Consider the following 11438-nt stretch of genomic DNA (forward strand, 5'->3'; position numbering starts at 1 on the left):
TTACAAAAGGAAAAAAAATCTTATATGATATAAATTATTGATGCATGAAACTCAGATTATGTTAATCGTTTTCCAACTTAGTTAGCAAATGGATAAATTAATAGTAAAAATAAAATTAATACTTTTAATAACATCAATAGTTACCATATATGATAACTATAACACTTTACCATTATACCCCTACTTTTAATTATATGAAAAAAGAAAAAATCTGATTAGTTGGATTGTTTTCTAGCACTTCTCGTATTAATATGATTTCTCCTTAACTTAAACACACACACACACACTATAAAACCCTTGGCAAACACAACATCATCCCACTCTTAGGCAAATCTCACATCGGCCGTGGACAAGAGAGATCCTTGATTCATAAGTAATACCCTGCCTCTTAACATCACAAACGCGTTTTGGGTTTAGTTGGATGTGGAGCACATGAAAATTCCACGGGTAACGCGCTTAGGTGGAAGTAGTACTAGGATGAGTGACCACCTGGGAGTCTTTACCTGGGCAACCAAAAACAAAGCTGTGAGTTCCTGGATAGGCAACCCATCGGGGGCAAAGCGGACAATATTGGTGGTACGAGAGGCCGTGATGTTACAGGTGGTATCAGATCCACTCCAGTGTCGTTCAGGATGATGAGACACGCCTCATCAGATGATGAGTCCAAAGGGGGGTTGTTTGTAACACCCTTGGCAAACACAACATCGTCCCACTCTTAGGGCAAATCTCATATCGGCCGTGGACAAGAGAGATCCTTGTTTCATAAGTAATGCCCTGCCTCTTAACATCACCAACGCGTTTTGGGCTTAGTTGGATGTGGAGCACATGAAAACTCCACGGTTAAGCGCGCTTAGGTGGACGTAGTACTAGGATGGGTGACCACCTGGGAAGTCTCTACCTGGGCAACCAAAAACGAAACCGTGAGTTCCCGGATAAGCAACCCATCAGGGGCAAAGCAGACAATATTGGTGGTACGAGAGGCCGTGATGTTACACACACACACACACACACACACACATATATATATATATATATAGAGAGAGAGAGAGAGAGAGAGATGAGTTCATTAGGGAACTGTGCAACACCCTTCCTAACCCATGATCATTTCCCACATCCTTATGATACACCTTCAATCACCTACATCACATCATTTTTGTAAGGGAACCCCCCCCCCCCCCCCGAAAGTAAAATAATTAATTAAAAAAATTATATAAAAAAGAAAAAAGTAAAAAAACCAAAATGTTTATCTATTCCCCGTTCCAAAAAAAATATATATAAAATTTTCGATTTAACCTTCGGGTTTAGTTTAACCTTTAGGGATATGTTTTTAGGGGGTTTAGGTTTTCCAGGTTTGGGGTTAGGTATTTTCAGATGGGTTGGGGGGGGGGGTTTCTTGTACACGTGACGATGAAAAAAAGCAGGAAAAAAGAAAAAACATCATCATCGTACTCAGTAAATCCCACCAATAGCAAAGCTATGGTATGGTCTGAGGAGGATGAGATTTAGACAGCCTTACCTCTACCCTGTAAGAATAGAGATGCTGCATCCAGTATGACCCCTAGCTCGATAGTAGTTTTGGATCAACCGTTGGACATAAGACACGTAACGCTCAACCATTGGGACACCCGCTGATTGGTGCATGTATTAAGACAAATAACGTTATTTTACTTTCACGAAATTAGTAAAATAACGTCAAAGTTAGTGCATTTTAACTATTGCCCACCCGAGGGCCCACGTATATATACATTATATGCTCGCAACGCAACTAGGGTGAAGAAAAAAAATGCATAAATATGTTTTAACCGCCATATTGAAAACTCGCATGATCTTGTACACACGTAAAAACATAACTTGTTAATTTTCATGAACACCAAATTCCGTGAGATAACCGTAAGTTGGTTTTTAATATATATATATATATACATATATATATATATATTGAGTTTACATTAAAATTATAATAAAACGTGTTGTTTTACGTGTTAAATGTTAATGTAAAGTTTAATTTTACATGTATAATATTAATTTTTACATGTATAATCATATAAAAAATATTATTTTACATGTAAAATGTTAATGAGATTTGTTGTTATACGTTTAAAATGTGATGGGAAGTGTTATTTTACATGTAAAGTATTAATTTTTACATATAAATCTTAAAAAATGTTGTTTTACATGTAAAATGTTAATGATATTTGTTACTTTACGTGTAAAATGTTAATGAAAGTGTTATTTTATAAAGATTTAATGAAAAGTGTTATTTTACATGTGAAATATTAATTTTTATAAGTAAATTCTTAATGAACAATTGTTTTACATGTAAAATGTTATTGAGATTTGTTACATTACGTGTAAAATGTTAATTAAATTGTTATTTTGCATGTAAAATCTTATTGAGATTTGTTGTTTACGTGTAAAATGTTAATGAAAAATGTTATCCCTCCCCCCCCCCCCCCCCCCCCCAAAAACCAAAAAACCTAAACTAAACCCAAATGCTAAACCGATATTTTTTTCCTTTTATTTTCATTTTGAAACAGGGGATGCTAAATAAATATTTTGGTTTTTTATATTTTTTTTTTCACTTTTTTGGTTTTATAATTTATTTTATTATTTATTATTTTAAGTTGTTCCATATGTAAATATAGCTTTAACAAATCCGTCAAAAAAGACAATTGGTGCAGATATTGTTTTGCTGGTTGCAAACTTGCAATATGTATGCCACTCAGAACATTATCAACAACAAAACATTATCCTTTCAAAATAATATATATATTAATACAAAAAAAAACCAACATCAAAACAACACAGACATTATCAACAGACAACAAATACCTCTTCCTAACGTAGTGCATACTTCCATGTCACAAAATTACAACGCTATAATTTAGTATGTATATACCATTACAAAAACAAAATGTTAATTGGTTGGTAACTTATCATTTTAACAACAATGTTTCTCCAATTGCATCTCTCACTGTTAACAACAATTATTCCAGCCTTCGTTGCAATATCACTCTTCATTACCTTCAAATGGCTTTCTTCTTCTTCAAACCCTAAGAAAAAGAGACCACCATCCCCACGGAAGCTTCCAATTATTGGAAACCTTCATCAACTAGGCTCGAACCCACACCGTGCTCTCAAAACCTTAACTGAAAAACACGGTCCACTCACCCTCATTCAACTAGGCAGTGTGCCTGTGCTTGTAGCCTCATCGGCAGAAACGGCATGCCAAATCATGAAAACCCATGATCTAATCTTCGCAAGCCGACCAAAGTTAAGTATCCCCGACACACTTACTTATGGATCTAAAGACATAGCATTTTCACCTTATGGAGAGTATTGGAGGCAGGTGAGGAGCATAGCGGTGCTCCAACTTTTAAGTAGTAAACGAGTTCAATCATTTCGACAAATGAGAGAACAAGAGATCCGTGCTATGATCGATATAATCGGCAAAAGTTGTGGATCGGTAATGGATTTAGGGGAGTTGCTGAATTCGCTTACGAATAATGTAATTTGTAGGGTGGCCTTAGGGAAAACATATGAAGGGGCAAAGTTTAAGGACTTGTTGGTAAGGTTTACTTATCTTCTTGGTTCGTTTTCAATCGGAAACCATATTCCTTGGTTGTCATGGGTGGATCGATTAAGCGGTTTGGAGGAAAGAACAAAGAAAGTTGCGGAAGAATTTGATGAGTTTCTTGAGGGGGTTCTTGAATAGCATATAAGTAAGAAAAGAATGGTGGATGGTGATGGAAATGGAAATGACAAAGGCCAAGATCTAGTTGACATCTTACTAGATATTCAAACAGAAAACAATACCGACTTTATGCTTCACAGAGATGCCATCAAAGCTGCCATCATGGTATTTTCGAACCACTTATCCATCAATGTGTGCATAGTTTTATGTTTTCAGTTTGAGAATATTTGAACTCTGTACCGCTTATAGGATTTATTTGCTGCTGGAACTGATACCACATCCACAGCCATCGAGTAAGCAGTTAGTGAACTAATAAGACCCCCAAGAATAATGAAAAAGTTACAAAAAGAGGTCAGAGAAATAGCCCATGGAAAACCCATGATTACCGAGGATGATTTGGAGAAAATGGCGTACTTACAAGCTGTCCTTAAAGAGGCATTGCTGTTGCATACTCCACTTCCATTGCTCATTTCCCGAGAATCAACACAAGATGTCATGCTAATGGGGTACAGCATTTCAGCAGGGACACAAGTGATTGTTAATGCTTGGGCAATAGGGAGAGATCCTTTGCAATGGGAGGAGCCCGAGACATTTTGTCCAGAGAGGTTTCTAAACAGTTCTATCGATTATAAAGGGCTTAACTTTGAGTATATTCCATTTGGCGTGGGAAGGAAAAGAAATTGCTATAGTCGTTAACTAGCTCGCTTTAGCAAATTTGGTGTACAAGTATGACTTTGCATTACCAGAGAATGTGAAAGGAAAAGAAATTGACATGACTGAGATCACGGGCCTTACACTCCATAGGAAATCCCCTTTACTGGTTGTGCCAACTTCTTGTTTCGATTAGAATCCTATCTAAAACTTATCACTTGCAGCCATTTAGTTGCGACCTAATAGTTGATTAATCATGTTTTCTCATTACTGTAAATGTATTGAATCTTATAAATTGTGTAGCATCATAATATTATTGGTACGTTTATTTTAATTTGATTTCTCAAAACATCATTGCTATTGTATTTGAAATGAATTTTTAAAATTTGTTTTTTTTTTTAATCTTGTTCCGCATTTTCTACATGTGTATATGTTGAGATGAAATTAAAACGACAAAACTTAATTACATAAGGTAGTTACAAAATACATTCGAAGTTAACATGAAATTCTTGAAAGAGCCTTAAGAACATCATTCATAGTAGGCCTAATTTCAGGGTCATCATGAATGCAACATTTAGCCAATAGTGCCAGACACAATGCATCCCCTAAATCGTACTCCCCTCCAAGATCCTCATCCATAAACTTGTTAAATGTCTCCAAAAATTCCGATGAACCCGCAACAACTTCCACATCCACCAGAAATTCAACACGGTCTAACCATTTCCGACCAACCACCGCATCTTTTGCTGATAAAAGCTCCATCAAAACAACCCCGTAAGCATACACATCCGCCTTAGTCGAATCCTGTCCACATTCCAGATATTTCGCACTATCTCCGCCATCTCCTTCGGCCACTACGTTGTAAACTATTGGCTTTGCTAGATTAAACCCCGAGATCTTTGCCCTCCAATCCGTTGTTATCAAGATGTTTCTGCTACTTATATTGTAATGTGCATATTTTGGTTTAGTGCAATAATGTATGTAATGCAACCCTTCTGCAATATCAAATGTGATCTTCACTCGTTTGGCCCACGTTAACTGTTTTCGAGTTTTGGAGTCGTGTAAACAATCTCTTAAACTACCATTTTTCACAAACTCGAACACTAGATAACAACGGTTCATGTAGAAACAACAACCTTCAAGTCTAACAACATTGAAATGGTTGATCGTCGTTAAGATGTTGATTACATGATTCGCTGACTCAATTGATTTCATATCTTCAATCGCAGCTGGGAGACCTCTTATTATTTGACCTTTGTATACTGATTTTCCGATCAATAAAGATTCTGAGAAGTTTTGTGTAGCGAGTTTAAGCTCGTCTAAACTAAAACTTGTTAAAGACTGCTTTAACTTTGACATGCCATCAAGAAAATCGGGTGAGAAATGTTTAAACTCTTGTCCTGTTATCGACACGACTTGTGGCTCCTGTTGACGCCACTTCCACTTTAAAAAGACAAGAAGCAAGATTACACCACAAAGACAAATCGTTGCAAAAACAATAAGAAAGGTCGAAAAAACGGTTTCCCATGCTATGATTCACGATTCCGTTAACCGGAATCGTATATTCATGAGAACTTGGACCATTAACCACATGGTCCAAGTTCAAGACGGGGACACCCATTGTTGGAACTAACAACGTGGTGCCCCCAAATATAGTTTGGTGTGGGTCCAACTCGTTTGCTTCCTGGATTGACCCAGCTGTTACCCCGAATTTCCTAGCAACGATATCAATAGTATCACTTTCCATCAAAGGATAACTCACGAGATACATCGTACTGTTTACCTTGCGTGATGTGTTTACGCATGCACACTTAATAGGCACTTTAACGAGTGTAGTCTCGAGAAGGTTTCCATTCTGCTCTTCCAGAACGAATGGCTTCACGAGCCCTTGGTATACTCCACAAGAAATATCCAAGAATGATTTCAAGTTATTGTTTGTGTAGTTAACCAAGGCTCGTGAAGACCTGTCAGGACAATCGCAGATGATTGGGACGACAACTTCGCGATGTTGGAGGTGTATTGCAGGTTGGAGTACGGATTCATTGACATTAAAAAGTCCGGCGATGTCGGATAGTTGTTGGTTCAGTTGAGGTCTGTAAATGGCATACGTGTTACAGGTTTTGCCGTCCGAGTTACAAGTGTAGGTGGAGCCGTGGAGCGGTGGTGCGGTTGTGTTGCACGGTGTATGGTCGTATAGTTGTCCGGAACACATGGATTGTATGAATGAAAACAGGAGGGGTAGAAGGAAGCTGATCATATGATTCCTCATTGTTGTTTGAGAGAGCTTTTGTTTGATAAGAAGATTTAAGAAATCAAAATGGTACTGAAAGAAGTGAGTAAATGATTTAAAATGGGTCTTGGCCTGCCTTGGCCGGCATTCAGACAGCAAACATTTTGAATATTCAATATCCTATGACTCTTAAACATTGAATATTATTAGTATCATCTAACTACTTTCATAACTCATCACATTTATTATGACATTCATATTAAAAGACCATACGAATATACCTGGTTCTATTTTTTTATTTAACAGCAAACGAATTTTCAAATGGGCAACTAGCGAAATTCACCACATCAGGATACACTTATCTCTGAACCGGAGAAAACCCTCACCTGGGGCCAACACCCATGAACACTCGTCCGAAGTCACGAGAGTGTTGTGAAATAAAATCCGTTCAGTTCAAGCATCGAACTAGTGATCGCCACCTACACGCTTAGTCTCTCATCATCATCAAGGCCTTCAATGACTTGCTCGCAATGACATGCATCAATTTATGACTTACAAATGAGTCTGTCACTAGAAAAACGTCATATTTTTAAAAAAATAGAGAATTTATGACTTTTATTTTTGTAAGTCATTAAATCAGTGTCCTAATTTCAAAAAAAAAAAACCGGTGCAAGTCATATTTGAGTGTTATCTTGCAATCTCAAATAAAATAATTAATACGCGCCTATTATTTCTCAAATATTAACGAGCCTTCTCCCTTCTCAAATTAAACACCCTGCCTCCTCCCTTCTCCCCCAAAATTGACGACCACCACTACCCACGCCTAAGCCGACGGTCCTCCTCCACCACCGCCTAGCTAAGACGTCGGTCCTCCACCACCACCGCCGGCGCTAGGGTGTTTCTCCTCCAAGACACCGCGACACAAGCTAGGGTTTCGAGTTGATCTACAGTGAGGTATGTGCCTTCAAATATTGTTAGGGTTATGATTAATGTTGTTATTCGGTTAGGGTTTCATCAGTTAATTAGTTGTTTTTGCTGAAATCAGTTAATCAGTTAGGGTTTCATCAGTTATTTGAATGCTTGTTTTGCTAAATCAGTTAATTAGTTAACTAGTTGTTTTGTGATGTGTGAAAATGTATAATATAAATAAAGAACGAATCACAATTAAACTTTAAATTTATAAAAACGAAAATCCTATAGAAACCACACAAAACCGGCAAGTGTACCGATCATAAATAGTATAGCATCAAGGAAGTCCGGATGTCGAACTCAAAGACACGTGAAAACGTTTATGATTAAGAAAACTCTAACCAAGACTTACCAAAATAATATTTATTTAATTTTTAAGATTTTATTTAACTACTTAACTTAATTAAAAGAAAACTGTTAACAAAACTCTTAAAGAAAACTTTGATTTAAATTCAATATATAAAAACGTCTACCTAGGAATGAATCATGTTGAAAGAAATTACAAGATAACGGATTGAAAATATTCAAGACACCGGTTATAAAAGATAACACAACTAAAACGTGTTTAAGAAAGTCAAATTACCTCTCAGTCTCTCTAACAAACTCTAACTTATTTTAGTTGATTTTAAAGAACAAACCGGACAAACAATCATTAACGTGTTCAAATGACGACTCACCTCTCGGTCTCCTCGACACACTATCCTAATGGAGACGAATACTACGCAACCAAGAATAGAGGAACAATTTAACTCAACCCAAATTAAATCAACTAATTGCACATAAACACTAAAACTCGACAAGACAAAACCCGCTCTCAGCGCGGTCTTAATTCTAACAAGTAAAAGCAACGAGACAATGTTACTTCTTATCACCTCTCGGTCTCAAAGAAGGTGTATTCTAACTGATTTTATATGATATATTACCCACTTATCCCACAGTTGTACACCCCAATAAACCCAAAACACCAAGTAGAGAGCTTAACAAGCAATCAATTAATCAAAACCGATTCAATTAACTAATGCAAGAGGATTATAAGTAATTACAAACAAAACACAACCATCACACACAATTTAATTCATGGTTTAGTTAAACTTTACATCAATAATTTAAGTCTTGAACATTAACAATCCATTATACAAGTCAAAACTACTCAACAATCATCTATCCTAGGTAGAACAAACAAGTTTAGCCTAACATAGATTTTGGACAGCAGCAAACACTTAATAAAAACATCACAAACATCATCATAAACATTATAAAATTCATTCAAGATCCAAACTCAATCAATTATAACTCAAACTATCAAACAATTGCAAAACAATTCAAATCAAAAGACCAAATCAATAGAGTTAGGGTTCTTGAAAGATAAACAAAGTCTAAGACCAATTACTTAGGGTTTATGGCTGAGATTTATGAAGTATAAGAAGCCTAGCTACTGTACCAAGATCCTCCTTGATGTCCTCCTTGATCTCCAGCCGTCACAGCCCCTCAGCCGCCTCCTTCTTCTCTTTTTTTCTTTTTTTTCTTTGGCTGCTTGGTTGCGATCGGAAGTTGTAGTTGGAGTTAGGGTTTTTATTTTCGGGTTTTGCAGCTGGATAATGGCTGATTAGTTCTGATATTAACTTAATATAATATATTATAAGGCTTTTAACTTATGGGCTTGGACCGGGCCTTGCTTAAACTTTAAAACTTTGACCAAAAAGACCCCTAAACTCTTCCAAATTGCCTCTTTTTTCATCATCTTCTATAAACCTACAAATAAATATTCAACTTTGTAAAATCAATCATAAACAAACCATAACACTTAATAATTAAACTAAAAACAATTAAAACATGATAAAAATGCTACGGAAAGTCAATGTGTTTTACAACACATCAAACATCCCCACACTTAAACCTTTTTCGTCCCTGAAAAAGTCTAATGCAGTTGGATCAGAATCGGAAAATCAAAGTTAAATCAAACATATAGGTTAGATTTTAAAGCTCAGAAAAACGCAAAAACCGCGAACATCGATATTGTTGTCCATCTAAACCCATGCCTTAATCTTTACCGGGACAAATAAGATCTGACAATAATATTACTTAGTGGTTTACACAATTAAGATCCGCTTATTTTCTGCTTTTACCGGACCAGACCACCCCAACTTGACTTAAACCTCAAAATTAGCAGAATTAAAACTTTGTTTCTCAATATTTATGAATAGTTAAGACGATCAAGGGTATTGTTTATCCACTTAAGCTTAAGCATCAAAGTCTACCAAGCAGCCATTAGATATGATTAAAGTTCAATTATTTATAGCCAGTGCTCCCCACAACATGACATACCCCCGTTATCAAGCAATACCCCAAATCCTTCACCATAGGTGAGTATGAAAAATTTTATCTGTAGGGCTTACATGTAGCGTGTCCCTTGTGGTCCGTTTCATAATGGTAATGAGACGCGAGCAAGGGGACCCCACATGACTAACAGCGTGGATGATCAAGTCTGTAGTGTATTTGTACTTTCGTACTGTTGTGATCATGTTTATAGACTTATAAATGTTTGCTCTTTGGCTTTATTTTAAATATACACAACCCCACTTAGGAATTGTGAATACCCAGCTAAATATATTGCATACAGACCCATGGTCTCCGGACCCGAAGCATCCCATCAATACAGGATTTAAGGTTATAAAACCATACGCCGATGAGGTGTAAAACACTAAACTAGCATTTTAATATTTATATCACAGGCTACACGGCATACTCTAACGTTAAACCTACCAAAGCATCATATGATAACTTATTCAGATTTTTAAAACTCATGATATTTTCACTTTTTCATACCAAAATTTGAGGCTTGAGTATGGCCCGACCTTTCATTGCTTATTTTCCACGGACAAAACGCTTTACCCACAAAAGATTACCGTTTAACCGTTTTATCAAATTTGCCCTTTCATTTTCAAGGCTGAGCCTACCGACACATCCCAAGTTAAGTGCGTTTTCTTTTATTTATCTCATATTATTAGTACTTTGAAAAACCGATTTCCGAATAAAATCATCATCTCCAACTTTAACGCAAAAGAAACTAAAAACAAGGGACATTTTTTCTTTTTTTTCTTTATTATTATTTATATATATATATATATATATATATATATATATATATATATTTTTCAAACTTGAACAACGTACAAAACGAAAAACAAATGAAAACTTTTTATTTTTTTAAAAAAAAATTTTTTCTACAACTAAGTAAAATAAATTCCCATCCCCACACTTAGAACGAAATCGTCCTCGATGAGAACAAGGAAAAGAAATAAAATAAAAACAAAACGTAAAGCATAAAATTAAAACTTTAAAGAACAGAAATTAAAATAGAGAACGGGTTACTCCCCTGGTTTAGATGCAAATTCTTCATCAGCTGTATATGACTTGAACGACCGTATAACATTTCATTCGCGGTCGCAACCACGGGTTAACCAGTTCCAAAACGCCATCAGAGCTACCATGCGCATAATAATACCTGTAATAACTCATACTCGCTCGCATGTAGCGGCGTACAAAACAGAAAACAAAAACATAAGAAATAAACATATTTTTGTGTTTTTGAATTTTTGAATTTTTTTTATTTTTATTAAATATTTATTGTTTTGATTTTTTTTTGTATTTTTATGTTTTTATAAATATAACTAAAAATAAAACAAATAAAAACAGATAATAAAGAGAATCATAAAACAAACTCTACAACTCGGGTAGTCTCCCGAGTGATGCACCCATCACGCCTAGATCTCGGTGAATGGGTCGAGGTAGAACACCTCGACTGTTTGATCAGTTATCGTCTCTCCAATGTAGTGCTTCAGTCTATGAGTACCTCGATCACTGATCAAGGCCTTCGGGACTCCAAAACGGGAA

General features: G+C 36.0%; 1 protein-coding gene and 1 pseudogene across 2 annotated transcripts; one reads left to right on the forward strand and one right to left on the reverse strand.

Annotated features, from left to right (window-relative positions):
• Positions 1–2949: 2949 nt before the first annotated feature.
• On the forward strand, positions 2950–4541 carry LOC143539931 (cytochrome P450 Tp4149-like; annotated as a pseudogene). The gene is made up of 2 exons (XR_013136511.1): positions 2950–3859; positions 3944–4541. The product of XR_013136511.1 is annotated as a cytochrome P450 Tp4149-like (transcript).
• Positions 4542–4840: 299 nt separating this feature from the next.
• On the reverse strand, positions 4841–6116 carry LOC143539925 (protein LYK5-like). Its single transcript, XM_077033114.1, has 2 exons — positions 5886–6116; positions 4841–5788 (listed from the first exon to the last, which is right to left on the reverse strand). The coding sequence occupies exons 1-2, from the start codon at positions 6114–6116 to the stop codon at positions 4841–4843; spliced, it is 1179 nt and encodes a 392-aa protein (XP_076889229.1).
• Between the last annotated feature and the right edge of the window lie 5322 nt (positions 6117–11438).

The sequence above is a fragment of the Bidens hawaiensis genome, unplaced genomic scaffold (assembly GCF_021521415.1).
Source record: "Bidens hawaiensis isolate Kalapana, Puna unplaced genomic scaffold, B.hawaiensis_p1.1 tig00012096_1, whole genome shotgun sequence".
In the NCBI taxonomy this organism is placed as follows: domain Eukaryota; kingdom Viridiplantae; phylum Streptophyta; class Magnoliopsida; order Asterales; family Asteraceae; genus Bidens; species Bidens hawaiensis.

Excerpts from the sequence above, each read along its gene's own strand:
- LOC143539925 (XM_077033114.1), bottom strand. The coding sequence starts at position 6,116 with ATGTATCTCGTGAGTTATCCTTTGATGGAAAGTGATACTATTGATATC. Across the intron at positions 5,789-5,885 it reads CGATTCCGGTTAACGGAATC|TGGAAGTGGCGTCAACAGGA; the intron begins GTGAATCATAGC and ends GTCTTTTTAAAG.